Genomic DNA, 23,615 nt, shown 5'->3' with positions numbered 1-23,615 from the left:
GCATTGGGATCCAGCAATTGGCTACTTAAGACAACCAGCACTGCATTATGGAAGAAAAGAGAGCTTGTCACCAGAAAGTACCAGGAATATCCACTTGCTCCTTGAATGGAATAGTCGGGGGGAGCTTTGAATGCTAGTATATAGAGCAGGGGTCTTCAAACTATGGCCCTCCAGTTGTTCAGGAACTACAATTCCCATCATGCCTAGTCACGTCTATGAATATCAGAGTTTTACAATGCCTCATGGGATGTGTAGTTCTGCAACAGCTGGAGGGCCGTAGTTTGAGGGTCCCTGATATAGAGCAACAGAGCTGTGTAAATCATAAGACTGGCTGAACAGAGTTTTACATATTTTGATGGGCAACCTAGTTCACAGACATATATTCTAACATTGTATTTAGCTGTCCAGCTGGAGTTCCACTTTAACATCGGTCAACTGGGAACACTGGACTCTTCCTGAGCCGCTGGGTGGAAACCCCCAACAGGCGTCACTTCTTCATCCTATGAGAAAATAATAAGATAGTTTATTCCATGCACAAAAATCTATGGAGTGTCTTTATTACAATTCTAAAAATTGCATCCAGTGATACTACAGGTGCGAAGGGTGCAAAATCGAATGTTCTATTTCATCCACAGGAGGAAATGGTTTAATCCGTTTGATTCGTTTTCGGAATTCGTTTCGTTTATTTGTATTCTAAGCGATTCAAATTTTCCGAATTCAAATATTTTTTTAATTCTTTTCGAAATAAGTTTTTCGAATTCGAAAGGTTTTCAAATTGTTTTCCAATTTCCAAACAAAATAAAATAGATAGGAAGATAAAGGAAAGAATAGAAAAAAATATAACAGAATAAAAAAGAAAATAACAGAAAATAAGCCCCCGTTCACATAGGGGCGATCCGACTTCGGGTGGCGACCTCGGAGATCGCGGTGCGAGCAACGCGCCGCGACCTCGGAGCGGCCGCCACGGACTTCATAACATTGAAGTCTATGGCGGTCGCCTCCTGGTCGCCCCAAAGAAGCTCCGGACCCTTTTTCTAAGTCGGAGCGACTTGTGTCGCTCCTATTAGAACGGGTCCACAGCTTCCCTATGGAAGGCGACCTACGGCGACCTGTGAGGCGACCAGGTCGCCTCTATGTGAATGGGGGCTAAGAGTAGAATATAATAAAACATAAATAATAATAATAAATATAAAACAGAACAAAATAGAATAGATAATAAAAGAATGGACTAAAAACAGAATATAACCATCTTCTGTAATTCGATAAGAAAATAATAGAATATATGCACAGTATCTCCCAAAAGTTAGTACACCCCTCACATTTATGTAAATATTTTATTCTATCTTTTCATGTGACAACACTGAAGAAATGACACTTTGCTACAATGTAAAGTAGTGAGTGTACAGCTTGTATAACAGTGTAAATTTACTGTCCCCTCAAAATAACTCAACACACAGCCATTAATGTCTAAACCACTGGCAACAAAAGTCAGTACACCCCTAAGTGACAATGTCCAAGTTGGGCCCAAAGTGTCAATATTCTGTGTGGCCGCCATTATTTTCCAGCACTGCCTTAACCCTCTTGGGCATGGAGTTCACCAGAGCTTCACAGGTTGTCACTGGAGTCCTCTTCCCCTCCTCCATGATGACATCACGGAGCTGGTGGATGTTAGAGACCTTGCGCTCGTCCACCTTCCGTTTGAGGATGTCCCATAGATGATCAATAGGGTTTAGGTCTGGAGACATGCTTGGCCAGTCCATCACCTTTACCCTCAGCTTCTTTAGCAAGGCAGTGGTCATCTTGGAGGTGTTTGGGGTCGTTATGTTGGAATACTGCCCTGCGGCCCAGTCTCTGAAGGGAGGGGATCATGCTCTGCTTCAGTATGTCACAGTACATGTTGGCATTCATGGTTCCCTCAATGAACTGTAGCCCCCCAGTGCCGGCAGCACTCATGCAGCCCCAGACCATGACACTCCCACCACCATGCCTGACTGTAGGCAAGACACACTTGTCTTTGTACTCCTCACCTGGTTGCCCCCACACACGCTTGACACCATCTGAACCAAATAAGTTTATCTTGGTCTCATCAGAGCACAGGAGATGGTTCCAGTAATCCATGTCCTTAGTCTGCTTGTCTTCAGCAAACTGTTTGCAGGCTTTCTTGTGCATCATCTTTAGAAGAGGCTTCCTTCTGGGATGACAGCCATGCAGACCAGTTTGATGCAGTGTGCGGCGTATGGTCTGAGCACTGACAGGCTGACCCCCCACCCCTTCAACCTCTGCAGCAATGCTGGCAGCACTCATACGTCTATTTCCCAAAGACAACCTCAGGATATGACGCTGAGCACGTGCACTCAACTTCTTTAGTGGACCATGGTGAGGTCTGTTCTGAGTGGAACCTGTCCTGTTAAACCGCTGTATGGTCTTGGCCACCGTGCTGTAGCTCAGTTTCAGGGTCTTGGCAATCTTCTTATAGCCTAGGCCATCTTTATGTAGAGCAGGCATGTCCAACATGCGGCCCGGAACCACAGGCAATGCGGCTCACTGCCCCCTGACAATTTTTTTTTTTGCTGGGGAGGAAGGAAGTCGAGTCGGGGGTACGGCCACAGAGGTTTCCAACTAACTGTAGGCAGAGGCTGCCTCGGAGGGGATCATCCACTAGTTGTGTTAAATTAGTGCTGGGGGGGCAGCACGGGAAGGGCGCAGCAGCGTTTTATTACTTATATACTTTAACTATAGTATATATTTTATATGCGGCCCGAGAAAATTTCTCTACACTCAATATGGCCCAGAGAAACCAAAAGGTTGGACACCCATGATGTAGAGCAACAATTCTTTTTCCAGAATCTCAGAGAGTTCTTTGCCATGAGGTGCCATGTTGAACTTCCAGTGACCAGTATGAGAGAATGAGAGCGATAACACCAAATTTAACACACCTGCTCCCCGTTCACACCTGAGACCACTTAGGGGTGTACTCACTTTTGTTGCCAGAGGTTCAGACCCTGTTCACACTGGGGCGACGCTACTTGCCGGGGCGACCTCACAGGTTGCGGTGCGCAGCTCGCACGCGACCTCGGAGCGGCCGGCACGGACTTCATACCATTGAAGTCAATGCAGGTCGCTCCAGGTCGCCCCAAAGAAGCTCCGCACCCTTTTTCTAAGTCGGAGCGACTTGTGTGGATCCTATTAGAACGGGTCCACAGCTTTTCTATGGCAGGCGACCTACGGCGACCTGTCAGGCGACCAGGTCGCCTGACAGGTAGCCCCAGTGTGAACGGGGTCTTAGACATTAATGGCTGTGTGTTGAGTTATTTTGAGGGGACAGTAAATTTACACTGTTATACAAGCTGTACACTCACTACTTTACATTGTAGCAAAATCTCATTTCTTCAGTGTTGTCACATGAAAAGATAGAATAAAATATTTACAAAAATGTTAGGGGTGTACTCACTTTTGTGAGATACTGTATGCACTATATGTATGTATGCAATGTATGTATAATGTAAGCACTGTATGTATGTATGTATGTATGCACCGTATATGCACTATATATATATTCACATTACCCAGTTAACAGGACAGTCATTTATATTTATTTACTATTATTATTATTTCCTCCTTTTCTTCCCTATCACAGTTTGGCTATTTTTGCTGTTGGCAGTCGTCATAAATTTATCTCACGCTAAATCCATTGCCAAGTATACACATGTGTGTAACTTTATAAGGCTAACCAGACAACTGTTGGATATATAATATATATGCCCAAGATATATGCAATACTTACCTCTAATGTATTGTCTATCCTAGTTCGCTCCTTTTGTACCTCCTGCAGACACAAGGCACTCTCCTCCCCATTAGGTGTGGGCTCACTGTGCGGTGTAGGAGGATCTCTGTCGAGGTTTCCTGGGTAAGCGTGGAATGGTTGGAACAGAATTAATTAGAACAAATGCAAAAAAAAATGTAAAAATATATATTATTGTATAGATATGTATTGATTATGTATAGATTGTATAGATATGTATAGATTATGTATAGATTGTATTGATATGTACCACATTATGTTGTATATAATAACTGATTATGCTGCAGATATGTCTTTGCTTTGTTATAGTCCATTGACTAGTGGTGGTCCTCAAATCCCCTGAAGAAGCCAACTTGGGCGAAACATGTCGGGATAAGACAATACTTCTGCAATATACAGCTGTGATAGTCTAATTGGCATGTGTGAATATTTCCTTTTTAACTATTTGATTTTTAACCATGTACTAAATAAAATATGTAAATTTTAATTGCTTGCTTTCTATATTTTTTGGCACCACTATATATATATATATATATATATATATATATATATATATATATATATATACACACACACACACACAGGGCTTTTTTTCAGCGGGAACGCAGTTCTGGCACCTCCAGCACTGTGAATATGTGTTATGGCAAGGAGTCTATTGATGCTGGCTGCTGGGGGATCTATTGTTGCTGGAGGGGATCTATTTCTGCAGGAGGGTTTATTGGTGCTGGGGAGGTCTATTGCTGCTGCTGGGGGGATATATTGTCTCTGGTAGGGATCTAGTTTTGCAGGGGGTGGGGGTCTATTGTTGGTGGTGGGGGACCCACTGTTGCTGGGGTAGATCTTATGTTGCTGGGAGGGATATACTTTTGAGGAAGCAGTCTATGCAGCTGGCTGCTGGAGGGTCTATTGATGCTGTCCGTGGGGGGATCTGATGATGCTGCTGGGGTCTATTGTTGTTGTGAGGGGGGGGGTGGTCCACTTTTGCTGGGGTAGATCTTATGTTGCTGGGAGGGATATACTGTTGGGGAAGCAGTCTCTGCAGCTGGCTGCTGGAGGGTCTATTAATGCTGTCTGTTTTGGGGGGGGGATCTGATACTCAGCACCACTAATGTTATTTGGTTCTGTATGCTCTTAAAGGGGCAGTACTGGGGGGTGGGTAGGGAGTGAAACCAAGGAACTGTTCTCAGAGGTAGGTAGGGACGGGGACAAGGGGTGACTCCAAAAGAGGGAGTTCCTGCACTTATTCTCTTAGAAAAAAAAGCCCTGTATGTGTGTGTGTGTGTGTATATATATATATATATATATATATATATATATATATATACTTACTGATTGTGTTAATGTACTGTGAACTGTAGGTATATTTTAAGCCAGGGTCTCCTGAGTCTGGAAACTGCAGGCACTATGTAAATCCTGTATAATATTACTTCAAGGGTGAGAAAGGTGCAGGTTTGACATGAGATGTAAGGGCCATTTCTTTTCTATGTAATAAACCAATGGTGCCATCTTGTGGTGAATTTTAACTACTACAGGCTTAAAAAAAAAGGAGTATTATCTTTGGTCATAAATCCAGGCTGTGGACTAATCGGGGCATTAGTTCCATCCATTACCTGATTCTTTAGATTTAATCATTGCTACCACATTAACTGTTTTTAACTCTTTTTTTTCTCCATATTAATCTGATATTTCAGTATTGGGTAGTGGTACTCCCAACAGTTTCCTTTAATCTCTTTTGGGGGTGCAATTGGTGAGATCATTGTGCTGTACACCTACTGTGCCCATTATGAGGGGTTCCCACCATCCCTGTGCTGAGTTCCCGGGTCTGTACACCTGCTGTGCCCATTATGAGGAGTTCCCACCATCCCTGTGCTGGGTTCCCGGGTCTGTACACCTTATGTGCCCATTATGAGGGGTTCCCACCATCCCTGTGCTGAGTTCCCGTGTCTGTACACATGCTGTGCTCATTATGAGGGGTTCCCACCATCCCTGTGCTGAGTTCCCGGGTCTGTACACCAGCTATGCCCATTATGAGGGGTCCCCACCATCCCTGTGCTGAGTTCCCAGCTCTGTACACCTGCTGTGCCCATTATGAGGGGTTCCCACCATCCCTGTGCTGAGTTCCCAGGTCTGTACACCTGCTGTGCCCATTATGAGGGGTTCCCTCCATCCCTGTGCTGAGTTCCCAGGTCTGTACACCTGCTGTGCCCATTATGAGGGGTTCCCACCATCCCTGTGCTGAGTTCCCGGGTCTGTACACCTGCTGTGCCCATTATGAGGGGTTCCCACCATCCATGTGCTGAGTTCCCAGGTCTGTACACCTGCTGTGCCCATTATGAGGGGTTCCCACCATCCCTGTGCTGAGTTCCCGGGTCTGTACACCTGCTGTGCCCATTATGAGAGGTTCCCACAATCCCTGTGCTGAGTTCTGGGTCTGTACACCTGCTGTGCCCATTATGAGGAGACATAACTCCATAAGAAATGGTCACCCCATTATTTTCCAAGGATGTCTCTGAGTGGATACAAAGCTCCCCTTCCCACTATACAAGGACTGGGAGAAGATGGATTAGCAATGGTGGTCTAGGTCGGTGAAATGTGGTCCTGTTCATCACACCACAGGAGGTAAATGTTAAATTAATTTTCTTTGGGGGGGGGGGGGGTCAGAAACACTCAAATTCTTCTGCCCCTTTGGAAGGCTAATCAAGGTTAACCCCTCCCTCACCTTATCCCTACTATAGATGCTCTTTTTTTTCGACCCTTCCTAAGGAGGCTGTTCACCATTTTCATTGCTCAGCTGGATAATGGATAATTTAGAATACAATAAACAATTACTTTTTGTTACTATCCTGTATATAAAACAAGCGACGCCAGCAGCGACAGCAAGGACAATGCCAAGAATGACCCCCAGCCGTATATTCCTTTCCTTGCCGGCCGTCTTTTCTGAAACAAATACCAAAAAAAAAAAAAATATTTAATCATTCCTTCAAATTTCAAAGTTGAATAATAATGAATGCAGTTTTCTGTCTACCCAAAACATGTTTCAGTTACTTGTAGAAGAAAAATGTCTGTCTTTACATCACCTCTATAAACTGCATGTCCATTTCTTCCATACAAATGGGCGCAAAATCAAATGTTATTAGACTATTTTCTCTCCAGGTCGAACGTAATTCATTCATTACAAAATAGTGGTTCATGAAAATACCATATAACGGCCACTAGATGGCGATGACCATCACAGTAAATATTTATTTCCCTTGAACCATCTATTAACCACTTGCCGACCAGCCACCGCAGATATACGGCCCCAGGTTCCCGCGAATTGCTGTACCTGGAGCGATCCTGGGGGCGCGTGCGCGCGCCCATTCACCAGAGAGGGAGCTGATTCCTGGGGCTGGCGGCCGCGATCGCTCCCCGTGAAGAGGTAACGCCGGTCTGCTGTTGTAAACTCAGGAGATCGTTGTTCTCTTAGCAATCAACACAGATCCTATTTAGGAACACAGGTTGATTCCATAAGGCCGACCCTCTCACAGTTAGAAAACACCCCCTAGACATACATTTAACCATTTGATAGCCCCTGGTGATAACCCCTTCCCTGCCAGTGTCATTAGTACAGTGACAGTCCATATTTTTTAGCACTGATTACTGAAGTAATGTCACTTGTCCCCCCAAAAGTGTCAAAAATGTCAGTTAAGGGGTCCAATCTGTCCGCCGCAATGTCGCAGTCCCGCTAAAAATCGCAGATCGCCGCCATTACTAGTAAAAAAAATTTCTAAACAAAGGACCAGTTTTCTCCCCTTCAGACTCAATGAGGGCCAGGTTGTGGCCATTGGAAGTAGAAAAGGTCCCAACATCAGTGGGAATAAACAATGCTACATCTTTGGTGTCAGTGGGAGGAAAAGTGTCCCATCATTGGTGTCAGTGGGAGGAATAGTGTCCTGTCATTGGTGTCAGTAGGAGGAATAGTGCCCCATCATTGGTGTCAGTGGGAGGAATAGTGTCCCATCATTGGTGTCAGTGGGAGGAATAGTGTCCTGTCATTGGTGTCAGTAGGAGGAATAGTGCCCCATCATTGGTGTCAGTGGGAGGAATAGTGTCCCATCATTGGTATCAGTGGGATGAATAGTGCCCCATCATTGGTATCACTGGGAGGAATAATGTCCCATCATTGGTATCAGTGGGAGGAATAGTGCCCCATCATTGGTGTCAGTGGAAGGAATAGTGTCCCATCATTGGTGTCAGTGGAAGGAATAGTGTCCCATCATTGGTGTCAGTGGGAGGAATAGTGTCCCATCATTGGTATCAGTGGGAGGAATAGTGTCCCATCATTGGTATCAGTGGGAGGAATAGTGCCCCATCATTGGTGTCAGTGGAAGGAATAGTGTCCCATCATTGGTGTCAGTGGAAGGAATAGTGTCCCATCATTGGTATCAGTGGGAGGAATAGTGCCCCATCATTGGAGTCAGTGGAAGGAATAGTGCCCCATCATTGGAGTCAGTGGGAGGAATAGTGCCCATCATTGGTATCAGTGGGAGGAATAGTACCCCATCATTGGTGTCAGTTGGAGGAATAGTGCCCCATCATTGGTATCAGTTGGAGGAATAGTGCCCCATCATTGGTGTCAGTGGAAGGAATAGTACCCCATCATTGTCGTCAGTGGAAGGAATAGTGCCCCATCATTGGTATCAGTGGGAGGAATAGTGTCCCATCATTGGTGTCAGTTGGAGGAATAGTGCCCCATTATTGGTATCAGTGCAAGGAATAGTGCCTCATCATTGGTGTCAGTGATAGGAATAGTGCCCCATCATTGGTATCAGTGGGAGGAATAGTGCCCCATCATTGGTGTCAGTGGGAGGAATAGTGTCCCATCATTGGTATCAGTGGGAGGAATAGTGCCCCATCATTGGTTTCAGTGCGAGGAATAGTGCCCCACCATTGGTGTCATTGGAAGGAACTGTGCCTCATCATTATTGTCAATGGGCCCCATTTTTTGTTGAAATTGGGAGGAATTGTGCTTCATCTTTTGGTGTCATTGGGAGGGATAGGGCCCCATTGTTGGTGCCATTGGGAACAATAGCCCCCCCCCCCCCCCATTGCTGGTGTCATTGGAAGGGACTGTGCCCCATCATTGGTGTCAATTGGCCACATCTTTGGTGTCATTGGGAGGAATTCTACACCTTCATTGGTGTCAATGGGGGGATTTATGTCCCGTTGTTGGTAATAGTGGATGAAATTGGTTCCCCAAGGGCCAGATAAAAGCAGGCAAAGGGCTGCATCTGTCCCACAGGCCACAGCTTGGAGACCACTTGTCTCTATTGTTGATCCAGAACACAAAAAAGCCAAAATCCCTCTCCATGTAGATGAGACGTGTTTGCTATTCAGTTACCTCTACAGATCTCCGAAGGTTTCATAGTCTTGGAGATGTTACTGACGGGGTTCTTGGCGGTACAGGTGATGTTGAGGCTCGAATTAACATATTCTATGTTCAGGAGGTTATGAGTAATGTTTAGGGCACTGCCGTTACTCCAGGTCACAGTCACGTTGGGTTCCTTCACCACACAAGTCATTAAAACGCTACAAGGCTCGGAGTTGGTGATGTTGCCCTCTAAGTGGATGTCTTCTGTTGATAATATCTCTGTAGGAAACCAGAAGAAACATTTGAACAAATATTCCAAACCGATGTACAAGTCTTGTTTTTATTAAGGTGTTCCATCAGTTCTTGGAGGATGGTCATCGTCCTTCCCCATGGATGGTAACCAACCTTCCCCATGGATGGTAACCAACTTTGTGCCGCTATTGATGAAGGGTTGTGAGTTTTGCGGTCTACTGAAAAAATTAGTAGTCCATTGGATACATGATATTAAGAGAACCCTAGTTGACCTCTAAGTTGTCTTGATGCACCTTTATTTGTAAAACCCTCTCATTCAGGGAGTCCCCGAGAAGGCGTCCATTTTATATTCTCATCAGAGCTCTGGAATGGCTTACAATGTATCGCTAATACCTAAGTGTTGGCCGTTGAGCTGACCAAAATAGGGTATTAGAGTCCAAAATAGTGTTTTATTCCAAACATGTAAATTATTTAATGTTGAGGTGGGAAGATGCGGCACTCCAATCAGCTTATATGTTAAGTCAAGATCGAGGACGGCCTCAACTCCTCCTAGGCCACCTCCAGCTCATTTCCTTTCATCCAAAGGGCTTCATCATAGAGGTCTATGACTCTAAGGCTAAGTACTGTGGGCAGAGCGAAATGTATCAGAGGCAGTGTCCTGGGAGGATCCAAGGCTATGGCCGTTCTTGATTTTCACTTAATATATAAGATGATTGGAGTTCAGCGTTTTCCCACCTCAACATTACATATTAGGCTTGGATGAGCTCTATGGACGCCCACCTGGATTTTAGTAGCTACGTTGTGTGAAGATGGAGAATGGCCTCAGCCTCTGTCTCCCCAATGCATTTTGTCCCACCCACAGGGCATAGCCATAGAGGTCTATGACTAAGCCCTGTGGGCTGAGCGAAATGCGTCAGTGGTAGTGGCCTGGAAGGAGCCAATCTTTAACTTCACTTAACATATGGACTGAGTAACATATGAAGTGCGGCAACTTCCCACGTCAACCTTACGTATTGGGCTTGGATGAGCTCTACGGATGCTAACTAGGGTTTTGGTAGCTATTTTAAGTAAAGATGAAGCCTCGGCTCCTCCCAATGCATTTCGTCCCACCCACAGGGCTTAGTCATAGAGGTCTATGACTAAGCCCTGTGGGCAAAGCCAAATGCATCAGTGGTAGTGGCCTGGAAGGAGCTGAGGCCATTCTTGATCTTCACTTAACATATTGGCTGAGTAACATATGAAGTGCGGCAACTTCCCACGTCAACCTTACGTATTGGGCTTGGATGAGCTCTACGGATGCTCCCTAGGGTTTTGGTAGCTATTTTAAGTAAAGATGAAGCCTCGGCTCCTCCCAATGCATTTCGTCCCACCCACAGGGCTTAGTCATAGAGGTCTATGACTAAGCCTTGTGGGCAGAGCCAAATGCATCAGTGGTAGTGGCCTTGGAGGCCATTCTGGATCCTTACTTAACATATGGGCTGATTGAGGTGCGGAGTCTTCCCACCTCAACATTACATATTGGGCTTGGATGAGCTCTATGGATGCCGGCACCCGAATTTCAGTATCTATGTTAATAGTATGAGATCTGAGCTACAGACTTCTAGTCTCAGAAGAAGTGGCGATCGTTCTCCTTGATCTTTCTCATTCAGTTCTGCTCAATCTTCTCCTTGCTGGAGGGTTTGATATGAGGAGGCAAAGCCCTGCCTCTACCAAGATGGCTGCCTCCAAACCGAGACACAGTGTAGAACAAGGGATGATAAGTCAGTAATGAGGAAAGATCAGCTACGGGAGACCACAGGAATTACTGGTGACTTGTCCTTTGCCTGCCCTTTTTTGGGTACATCTTCCAGAGTTCAGTTTCTCTATAATTCTCTAGTAATGCATATTAAAATTTCACTCAACCTCACTTGATTCCCCCATACCCCTACCCCAATCACACCTGCCTGCTATTGCATTCTGACAGCTGGCAGAATACCCAAACAGCGCCTGCATCATATTGGCTGCAGTTGCTGTTTGGCCAAGAATTTTCAGCCTGACTCGATTTTCAGATCAAACCTTGTTAAGTTGGGCGGTGCCAACAGGACAACCTACTGATCAAATTTCGCCCAGTTCAGCAGGGATCACCCAAAATTCCATCCACGTATGCCCAGCTTTAGCTAGGGGGAAGGTTTAGAACCCCTGTCAGGTTTTTAAAATAATTGTCTGGGACCCCGTTGGTAGATTTTTCTTGGTTTCCTGTTCTTCTGACCACTGTTTCTGGAACGGGAGGGAAATATCCCCAATGGAGTTGAAAAAATAAATATCCTTATCCCACTGAGGTCTAATGTCCCCAATCTGTCATTGTAGAATATGCCAAACTGCTCCTCCCCCCCCAACCCTTCCCCCCCCCCACACACCCCACCCCCGTGCTGTGTTAGCAAATACCTAGTACATTAAAAATAAAAAATAAAGTTCTCATAACAATAAAAAAAATAAAAAAAGGCTCTATCTAAAAAGGAAAGAATAGAATAACCATGAATGACACACATACAAAGAGCTAGGAGCAATCCTCATCCATCCTGTACTGCTCTGATTGGTTGACATGAGCTCTTGCACTTTGCTCCTTGCACTGTACATTCAATAAACCTGGACATGTTAGATTAGGTAACACTTTGTAACTATGACACTGCAACATGTTTCTTCCCTTTCTTTATGTGAGACAGTCTTCCTCTTTTATAGTTAGTTTGATGAGATATGATGTGTGATTTCCTGCCCCACGCTTTATTGTCATTGTGTTCTCCTTCTTACTTTACACTGAGAGAGACCAGACAGATAATTGTCACTGTATATCTAGTTATAGGGAATGTATAGTGGTCTGTGTATATATCTTATTTATTGTAATCGAGACCAAAAAAATAAATACATAAAAATCTTCAATTTTCATTTTTTTCATTTATTTTTGTGGTCACAAAAAAATATGTTTTTTTTTCATAGATATGTATAGCTTGTTTTCCAATTTTCAGCCAGCAGGTGGAGCTAAAACCTCATTGTCATATATTTTCAGGCTCTCCTTATCTGCTTTGTTAAAAACAAAAATCTAATATCTATTAGTGAATGAGTCAGAGCAGTGGCCTGTCTTTATCTATCTATCTATCTATCTATCTATCTATCTATCTATCTATCTATCTATCTATCTATCTATCTATCTATCTATCTTTCTGTCATCCATTTTTTTATCTATCTGTATGTCTCTGTCCATGTATCTATTATCCATAAATGTATCCATCCATCTTTCCATCTAACCATCTGTCTGTCTGTCTGTCTATCGATCTATTATTAACTGTCTGTTTATCTATCTATTACCTGTATGTTTATCTATCTATCTATCTATCTATCTATCTATCTATCTATCTATCTATCTATCTATCTATCTATCTATCTATCTATCTATCTATCTATCCCATATCTATCTGTCTATCTATCTATCTATCTATCTATCTATCTATCTATCTATCTATCTATCTATCTATCTATCTATCTATCTATCTATCCCATATCCATCTATCTATCTATCTATCTATCTATCTATCTATCTATCTATCTATCTATCTATCTATCTATCTATCTATCTATCTATCTATCTATCTCCTGTATGCTTATCTATCTCTCTGTCATCTATTTTCTATCTATCTATCTGTATGTCTATCTGTCCATGTATCTATTATCCATAACTGTATCTATCCATCTTTCCATCTAACCACCTATCCATTCATCTGTCTATCCATCGGTCTATCATCCAGCTTTAAATCTATCTATTTATCTCTCTCTCTCTCTCTCTCTATCTATCGTATTTTATCCCTAGATCTCTTTTTCTCTCTGTCTCTCTCTTATCCCACAGAATTGGATCTCTAGGTAAAATTCCCCCCCCCCCCATCCATCTTTCCATCTAACCATCTGTCTGTCTGTCTGTCTGTCTGTCTGTCTATCTATCTATTATTACCTGTATGTTTATCTATCTATCTATCTATCTATCTATCTATCTATCTATCTATCTATCTATCTATCTATCTATCTATCTATCTATCTATCCCATATCCATCTATCCCCTATCTATCTATCTATCTATCTATCTATCTATCTATCTATCTATCTATCTATCTATCTATCTATCTATCTATCTATCTATCTATCTATCTATCTATCTGTCTATCTGTCTATCTGTCTATCTGTCTATCTATCTATCTATCTATCTATCTATCTATCTATCTATCTATCTATCTATCTATCTATCTATCTATCTATCTATCTATCTATCTATCTATCTATCTATCACCTGTATGCTTATCTATCTATCTGTCATCTATTTTTTATCTATCTATCTGTATGTCTATCTGTCCATGTATCTATTATCCATTCATCTGTCTATCCATCGGTCTATCATCCAGCTTTAAATCTATCTATTTATCTCTCTCTCTCTATCTATCGTATTTTATCCCTAGATCTCTTTTTCTCTCTGTCTCTCTCTTATCCCACAGAATTGGAACTCTAGGTAAAATTCCCCCCCCCCCCCCCCCCGGGACTTTATGTACATGGAATATACAGATTGCTGCTACTTAAGTTTGTTCCCTTTGGTATATGTACTTGAGCTTGTATGTCTACAGTTGAAACTTTAGATTGTAAGCTCCTTTGAGGGCAAGGTGAATGACCTTTGTACTCTACAAAATGTTTTACTTCATTTATATGTATAACATTTTTTTTTTTTATTTGTCTTTTTTTTTTTTTATATAGTTCTGAATAGCATGATACAATTGTGGGTGCAACAAGCACATTTGGCAGGCTACAATTTTTTATTTTTTTAATTTGTCAATATAATAGTAGCCAACCATGGAGGATCCCTCTCCTATCTATGGTTAACCAAAGAAAATATTTAGTTTGTCATTCGCTGGAAAAATCTTACATTATTTGAGGACTACTCATTACAACAACACCACCAAGATGGAGGACTTAGGAGGGTTTAATAGGAGGAGTTAGGAGGGTTTAATATGAGGAGTTAGGGGGGTTTAATAGGAGGAGTTAGGAGGGGTTAATAGGAGGAGTTAGGAGACTTTAATAGGAGGAGTTAGGAGGGTTTAATAGGAGTAGTTAGGAGGGGTTAATATGAGGAGTTAGGGGGGTTTAATAGGAGGAGTTAGGAGGGGTTAATAGGAGGAGTTAGGAGGGTTTAATAGGAGGAGTTAGGGGGTTTAATAGGAGGAGTTAGGAGAGTTTAATAAGAGGAGTTAGGAGGGTTTAATAAGAGGAGTTAGGAGGGTTTAATAGGAGGAGTTAGGAGGGTTTAATAGAAGTTAGGAGGGTTTAATAAGAGGAGATAGGAGGCTTTAATAGGAGGAGTTAGGAGGCTTTAATAGGAGGAGTTAGGAGGCTTTAATAGGAGGAGTTAGGAGGGTTTAATAAGAGGAGATAGGAGGTTTTAACAGGAGGAGTTAGGAGGGTTTAATAGGAGGAGTTAGGAGAGTTTAATAAGAGGAGATAGGAGGTTTTAATAGGAGGAGTTAGGAGGGTTTAATAGGAGGAGTTAGGAGGGTTTAATAGGAGGAGTTAGGAGGGTTTAATAGGAGGAGTTAGGAGGCTTTAATAGGAGGAGTTAGGAGGCTTTAATAGGAGGAGTTAGGAGGGTTTAATAGGAGGAGTTAGAAAGGTTTAATAGGAGGACTTAGGAGGGTTTAATAGGAGGACTTAGGAGGGTTTAATATGAGGAGATAGGAGGGTTTAATAGGAGGAGTTAGGAGGGTTTAATAGGAGGAGTTAGGAGGGTTTAATAGGAGGAGTTAGGGGGGTTTAATAGGAGGAGTTAGGAGGGTTTAATAGGAGGAGTTAGGAGGCTTTATTAGGAGGAGTTAGGAGGGTTTAATAGGAGGAGTTAGGAGGATTTAATAGGAGGAGTTAGGAGGATTTAATAGGAGGAGCTAGGGGGGTTTAATAGAAGTTAGGAGGGTTTAATAAGAGGAGATAGTAGGCTTTAATAGGAGGAGTTAGGAGGGTTTAATAGGAGGAGTTAGGAGGGTTTAATAGGAGGAGCTAGGAGGGTTTAATAGGAGGAGTTAGGAGGGTTTAATAGGAGGAGTTAGGAGGGTTTAATAGGAGGAGTTAGGAGGGTTTATTAGGAGGAGTTAGGAGGGTTTATTAGGAGGAGTTAGGAGAGTTTAATAGGAGGAGTTAGGAGGGTATAATGGGAGGAGTTAGGAGGGTTTAATAGGAGGAGTTAGGAGGGTTTAATAGGAGGAGTTAGGAGGGTTTATTAGGAGGAGTTAGGAGGGTTTAATAGGAGGAGTTAGGAGGGTTTAATAGGAGGAGTTAGAAAGGTTTAATAGGAGGACTTAGGAGGGTTTAATAGGAGGACTTAGGAGGGTTTAATAGGAGGACTTAGGAGGGTTTAATAGGAGGAGTTAGGAGGGTTTAATAGGAGGACTTAGGAGGGTTTAATAGGAGGAGTTAGGAGGATTTAATAGGAGGAGTTAGGAGGATTTAATAGGAGGAGTTGGGAGAGTTTAATAGGAGGAGTTAGGAGGATTTAATAGGAGGAGTTAGGAGCCTTTAATAGGAGGACTTAGGAGGGTTTAATAGGAGGAGTTAGGAGGGTTTAATAGGAGGAGTTAGGAGGGTTTATTGGAGGGGTTAGGAGGGTTTAATAGGAGAAGTTAGGAGCCTTTAATAGGAGGGGTTAGGAGGTTTTAATAGGAGGAGTTAGGAGGATTTAATAGGAGGAGTTAGGAGGGTATAATGGGAGGAGTTAGGAGGGTTTAATAGGAGGAGTTAGGAGGGTATAATAGGAGGAGTTAGGAGGGTATAATAGGAGGAGTTAGGAGGGTTTAATAGGAGGAGTTAGGAGGGTATAATAGGAGGAGTTAGGAGGGTTTATTGGAGGGGTTAGGAGGGTTTAATAGAAAAAAGGTCAAATATAAAAATAAATCTCGTTTCCAGCAAATGACACGGATCACTCTAAGAAATGGAGCTAATGCCCAACTGCACTTACAAGGCGGCCATCTCTCTGTCCCTCTCTCTTTCTCTTAGGCTGGATACACACTATACAATGTTCTTTAGATTTATTTTCCTTTAGATTTACCATATAATACGAGGTCACACCTAAACACTTTCAGTTTCTATGCCATCAGGCCGACCCTTACACTACATAGTTAAAGGTAAATCTAAAGGAAATTGAACAACAAAAGTTGTATAGTGTGTATCCAGCTTAACTCTTTGTCTTTATACCAAAACTTACTGTAGACTCTCAGGTCATAGCGTATCACGTAGCTCTCCGCTGTTGCTTTTAGCTGTAGACTTGCGCTGTAGACTTTTTGATCCTCCAGGCTGAGGTTCGTTATTACTAAGGAAGCATCTTCAGTGGCCCACATGTTTCCTTTGTGGTTGGGATCCCGAATGTTGATGGGTTTTCCTGGTATTGTGGTAATCCTGTGATGACCATCGTAGACCCAGGAGACGTCTTCAACATCATTCCTGTTGAGCTGAAGAGTGACATTGCCTCCCACCGCGCCAACTACAACCCGCGTTTCCTCATTCTGAGCTTCACATATCACACCTAGGGGATGGGTAAAACATAGTCATATGGTAACCACCATGGTATGGTAATGACTGCAGTAAAAAAAAAACACCAAGTGCTCCATCGAAACTCCATAATAATATAAAAAGATAATTAAACCCACGCTACCCTCAAAGTAAATAGTGATAGGTGTATAAACAAATATTGCAGCTGCTGCTCACCAAGTAAAAGACTTAGAAGAATGCAAATAATAAAGTTAGCACAGCGCTTGCATACATAAATGAACTATAAAAAATACACAAATGTGATCCAAAGTTGAAAACAACTGTATATAATAGATAAAAGTGTCCAAAGATAAGGTGAGTATCTAAAACAGTGTCCAATAAAGTGGATATTCAATAAATTGTAAAGTGCTCCAGTGCAGATATATAAACACTCGTGCTCCAAGTGGCTGTGACCCCTCCAGGAACCCTACTCACCAGAACATATAGACCCTAACTAGGGTCAAAAACACCTTTTTTATCCACAGGCGTTTTTGACCCTAGTTAGGGTCTATATGTTCTGGTGAGTAGGGTTCCTGGAGGGGTCACAGCCACTTGGAGCACGAGTGTTTATATATCTGCACTGGAGCACTTTACAATTTATTGAATATCCACTTTATTGGACACTGTTTTAGATACTCACCTTATCTTTGAACACTTTTATCTATTATATATAGTTGTTTTCAACTTTGGATCACATTTGTGTATTTTTTATAGTTCATTTATGTATGCAAGCGCTGTGCTAACTTTATTATTTATAATTTTTTATAAGACCTGATGCTATAGGCTTGGGTTCCTTCTGTTGTGTATGGGGCAAAAAGGAAATGTATGGTGGTAAGGATGGGCTGGGGGCGGAGTCTGTGTCAGGCTAGTCATTATTCAAGATTGAGATCTATCTATCTATCCCATATCTATCTATCCCATATCTATCTATCTATCTATCTATCCCATATCTATCTATCCCATATCTATCTATCTATCTATCTATCTATCTATCTATCTATCTATCTATCTATCCTCTATCTATCTATCTATCTATCTATCTATCTATCTATCTATCTATCTATCTATCCTCTATCTATCTATCTATCTATCTATCTATCTATCTATCTATCTATCTATCTATCTATCCCATATCTATCTATCTATCTATCTATCTATCTATCTATCTATCTATCTATCTATCTATCTATCTATCTATCTATCCTCTATCTATCTATCTATCTATCTATCTATCTATCTATCTATCTATCTATCCCATATCTATCTATCTATCTATCTATCTATCTATCTATCTATCTATCTATCTATCTATCTATCTATCTATCCTCTATCTATATATCTATCTATCTATCTATCTATCTATCTATCTATCTATCTATCTATCTATCTATCTATCTATCCCATATCTATCTATCTATCTATCTATCTATCTATCTATCTATCTATCTATCTATCTATCTATCTATCTATCTATCTATCTATCTATCTATCTATCTATCTATCTATCTATCATATATCAGTATTTTTATCTAGATATTGATTATCTATCTATCATCTACAGGTCCCTCTCAAAAAATTAGCATATTGTGATAAAGTTCATTATTTTCTGTAATGTACTGATAAACATTAGACTTTCATATATTTTAGATTCATTACACACAACTGAAGTAGTGCAAGCCTTTTATTGTTTTAATATTGATGATTTTGGCATACAGCTCATGAAAAACCAAAATTCCTATCTCAAAAAATTAGCATATCATGAAAAGGTTCTCTAAACGAGCTAATAACCTAATCATCTGAATCAACTAATTAACTCCCTAAACACCTGCAAAAGATTCCTGAGGCTTTTAAAAACTCCCAGCCTGGTTCATTACTCAAAACCGCAATCATGGGTAAGACTGCCGACCTGACTGCTGTCCGGAAGGCCATCATTGACACCCTCAAGCAAGAGGGTAAGACACAGAAAGAAATTTCTGAACGAATAGGCTGTTCCCAGAGTGCTGTATCAAGGCACCTCAGTGGGAAGTCTGTGGGAAGGAAAAAGTGTGGCAGAAAACGCTGCACAACGAGAAGAGGTGACCGGACCCTGAGGAAGATTGTGGAGAAGGACCGATTCCAGACCTTGGGGGACCTGCGGAAGCAGTGGACTGAGTCTGGAGTAGAAACATCTAGAGCCACCGTGTACAGGCGTGTGCAGGAAATGGGCTAGAGGTGCCGCATTCCCCAGGTCAAGCCACTTTTGAACCAGAAACAGCGGCAGAATCGTCTGACCTGGGCTACAGAGAAGCAGCACTGGACTGTTGCTCAGTGGTCCAAAGTACTTTTTTCGGATGAAAGCAAATTTTGCATGTCATTCGGAAATCAAGGTGCCAGAGTCTGGAGGAAGACTGGGGAGAGGGAAATGCCAAAATGCCTGAAGTCCAGTGTCAAGTACCCACAGTCAGTGATGGTCTGGGGTGCCATGTCAGCTGCTGGTGTTGGTTCACTGTGTTTTATCAAGGGCAGGGTCAATGCAGCTAGCTATCAGGAGATTTTGGAGCACTTCATGCTTCCATCTGCTGAAAAGCTTTATGGAGATGAAGATTTCATTTTTCAGCTCACAGTGCCAAAACCACTGGTAAATGGTTTACTGACCATGGTATTACTGTGCTCAATTGGCCTGCCAACTCTCCTGACCTGAACCCCATAGAGAATCTGTGTGATGTTGTGAAGAGAAAGTTGAGAGACGCAAGACCCAACACTCTGGATGAGCTCAAGGCCGCTATCGAAGCATCCTGGGCCTCCATAACACCTCAGCAGTGCCACAGGCTGATCGCCTCCATGCCACGCAGCATTGAAGCAGTCATTTCTGCAAAAGGATTCCCGACCAAGTATTGAGTGCATAACTGAACATAATTATTTGAAGGTTGACTTTTTTTGTATTAAAAACACTTTTTTTTTATTGGTCGGATGAAATATGCAAATTTTTTGGAGATAGGAATTTTGGTTTTTCATGAGCTGTATGCCAAAATCATCAATATTAAAACAATAAAAGGCTTGCACTACTTCAGTTGTGTGTAATGAATCTAAAATATATGAAAGTCTAATGTTTATCAGTACATTACAGAAAATAATTAACTTTATCACAATATGCTAATTTTTTGAGAGGGACCTGTATATCTATCATATATCAGTATGTCTTAATATCTATCTAGGTATCGATTATCTATAAGTTTGTCTAGCTATCATATATTAGTATATCTATCTATCTATCTATCTATCTATCTATCTATCTATCTATCTATCTATCTATCTATCTATCTATCTAGATATTGATTATCTATAAATGTTTCTATCTATCTAGTTACTAAAATATCACATTAACAGTGTTATAGAATGACAGAAGTCATGTTCTAAAAATCTATCTCTGTATCTATATACAGTATGTATATTTCAACATATTCATTGATATTCTACATATACAATATATATTTATTTATAATACAGTAGAAATGGAGGCATCATTTCAATAGAGTAAGGGAGGGTCACCACAGAAAGTGAAAGGAAATCCCTCCAAAGTAAAATAATCACTGATAGTCATCAGAACTAATGAACCCATTGTAACATTTCCCACTCTATTCCTTTTCTGGTGACAACTCAAAATCTGCAATAATCGTTGAATTTCATTGATTCGGTCACCAGGACAAAAACGAGGTGGTGAATTTACCTAACAGGGACACAGACAGTTATAGAAACCTGACAGGGGTTCTAATCCCTCACCACTCTATCCAAAACACAACAGTGTTTGCCTCTAGATATACTTTACTATATATATATATATATATATATATATATATATATATATATATATCACAGAACTTTCCTAACCTTTACAACACAGAGGAACCCTTCAAATACCTTTCCGGTCTCAATGAGCCCCTGATAAAATGACTATATCTACAACTCAGGATACATTAGAGTGATAGTCGGTGAGAAGAATGCTCCTTACACTTGAGGTCATTGGGAAGAATTACCCCTTTACAGAGAGCTAAAAAGATCAATGGTGTCAGTAGGAACTTATCTGAAAAGCAGAAATTGCTCATTGCTCGAGGGACCCCTAGCAACCTCTGGAGGAGCCCCTAGCAATCTTTGGAGGAACCCCTGGCAACCTCTGGAGGAACCCCTAGCAATCTCTGGAGGAACCCCTGGCAACCTCTGGAGGAACCCCTAGCAACCTCTGGAGGAACCCCTCGCAATCTCTGGAGGAACCCCTAGCAACCTCTGGAGGAACCCCTAGCAACCTCTGGAGGAACCCCTAGCAACCTCTGGAGGAACCTCTAGCAATCTCTGGAGGAACCCCTAGCAACCTCAGGAGGAACCCATAGCAACCTCTGGAGGAATTCCTAGCAACCTCTGGAGGAACCCCTAGCAACCTATGGAGGAACCCCTAGCAACCTCTGGAGGAACCTCTAGCAATCTCTGGAGGAACCCCTAGCAACCTCAGGAGGAACCCATAGCAACCTCTGGAGGAATTCCTAGCAACCTCTGGAGGAACCCCTAGCAACCTCTGGAGGAACCTCTAGCAACCTCAGGAGGAACCCATAGCAACCTCTGGAGGAATTCCTAGCAACCTCTGGAGGAACCTTGGTTGAGAAACCCTGATATACTGTATGTATATATAATCCAAAAGAGAGAGCGGCACTCACAGGTCTTGAAAGGTGAAGGTACAATGAAGGTTTTATTTTGACGTTTCGACATGGCCCACAGCTCGTCTTCCTCAGGCTTGTGCCTTGTCGGAAAATTTAAATAAAACCTTCATTGTGCCTTCACCTTTCAAGACCCGTGAATGCCGCTCTCTCTTTTGGATTATGGCTCTGCCAAGTGGTGTTTGGCATGTAACTATGCAGATACCATCAGATTGGAGGTCAGTTGGCCCCAGATCAAGGAACCCCGAATAGGATTTGTCCATCAGGGACCATTGGGAAAATACCCCGTAGATTGGTGGTGGCAAGTTTGGTATGTACTACAGTCTTTGCTGCCTCTGATCTGTGTGATACACACAAACAACTAATTTCACCCTTTGGTGAATTGGACCAAATTTCGCTGCAACGCCCACCACACACAATACCATCTGATTGAACGATCTCCTTTAGATCTTCCAACAAGCACGTAGAGCAAAAAACCTGCCTGATTGGATACAAATTGATTAGATAGATTAGATAGGTCCTCATATTACATCATTTTGGTAGGTCTAATGCTGATTGTGCAAAGATTGTACAGTCAGATTGTAAGGTACAGTGAGGCTAATCTAATTTCTAAAAGATCGAATAAAAAATGGGAATAAACTTACCGATCGTCCTGTAAAGAACCATCAGACAAAGCAGCAGAAAGTGTCCACCTCTTGGTTTCATTGTCTCGTTGAAAATTCACTTTGATTTCAAACAAACAATCCGCCCCATAAAAAAGGAAGCGGAGCGATGGACTGAGTCAGTGTGAGATCTGTACAGGATGTAATATCGTGACTCAGTCCGTCTGATATATTTGCTGTCTGTCCCGTCGTTTCGATTCGGACGCGGCTCCTCCTGTGTAAAAAAAAAATTAAAGCTAGTTCATTATTCCTCGCCCCCTTTCTTTACCTAGACTGTCAGCTCTTGAGGTCAGGGGCTTTGGTTTATTGCTACAGCTGTAGTTTCTTTTGCTTGTTTTAGGATTTCCCCACATTGTCAGACTGAGATGATTATATGATTAGTCATTATAAAGTCTCTGCTACTTAATGTTTATAAACAATGTAATGTAACAACAAATGTAACATTGTTAAGGAGTAAGATGTTTATAAATAATGTAATGTTTATAAACAATGTAATGTAACAACAAATGTAACATTGTTAAGGAGTAAGATGTTTATAAATAATGTAATGTTTATAAACAATGTAATGTAACAACAAATGTAACATTGTTAAGGAGTAAGATGTTTATAAATAATGTAATGTTTATAAACAATGTAATGTAACAACAAATGTAACATTGCTTTAAGGAGTAAGATGTTTATAAACAGCCTGCCTCAATCCCACAGTCTCAGCCCGGCTTCCTGACGTCTGCCTGAACTCCGAGTGCAGCTTCCCCAACCAGCTATAATTCAAAGTGAAAGCAGGCAATGGAAAATTGGCAGTAATTGTATAAACTCGGATCCCATCCCGAACCTCGGTTCTATAGAAGAGGAAAGGAAACTCCCTATTCTGTTGGGAGAAGGGGAACCAGCTGTGAATATGGTTGCACTTTATGTTACAGCATCAAAGACTACCCAGTCCCCTACATGGACTGACCTTCTACCCAGTCCCCTACATGAACCTGTGTAATTAATATATGTCCTAGTTTAAAGGGATGAGGTGGCAACCCCAGCTCTACTGACACTATCGACTGCTCTACTGACACCATCCACTGCTCTACTGACACCATCAACTACTCTACTGACACCATCCACTGCTCCACTGACACCGTCCACTGCCCTACTGACACCATCCACTGCCCTACTGACACCATCCACTGCCCTACTGACACCATCCACTGCTCTACTGACACCATCCACTGCTCTACTGACACCGTCCACTGCCCTACTGACACCATCCACTGCCCTACTGACACCGTCCACTG

The 23,615-nt window shown here is 42.0% G+C and overlaps 1 protein-coding gene across 1 annotated transcript; it reads right to left on the bottom strand.

Annotated features, from left to right (window-relative positions):
* Nucleotides 1–431: 431 nt before the first annotated feature.
* Nucleotides 432–22,382, bottom strand: LOC309569796 (SLAM family member 9-like; the record flags this gene model as incomplete). Its single annotated transcript, XM_082275800.1, has 6 exons — nt 22,315–22,382; nt 16,663–16,980; nt 9,183–9,431; nt 6,632–6,739; nt 3,785–3,903; nt 432–500 (listed from the first exon to the last, which is right to left on the bottom strand). The coding sequence occupies exons 1-6, from the start codon at nt 22,373–22,375 to the stop codon at nt 432–434; spliced, it is 924 nt and encodes a 307-aa protein (XP_082131926.1). The 5' UTR covers nt 22,376–22,382.
* Between the last annotated feature and the right edge of the window lie 1,233 nt (nt 22,383–23,615).

The sequence above is a fragment of the Pelophylax lessonae genome, assembly GCF_965119305.1.
Source record: "Pelophylax lessonae genome assembly, chromosome: 13".
Classification (NCBI taxonomy): domain Eukaryota; kingdom Metazoa; phylum Chordata; class Amphibia; order Anura; family Ranidae; genus Pelophylax; species Pelophylax lessonae.
This window is presented reverse-complemented; position numbering and strand designations above follow the sequence as displayed.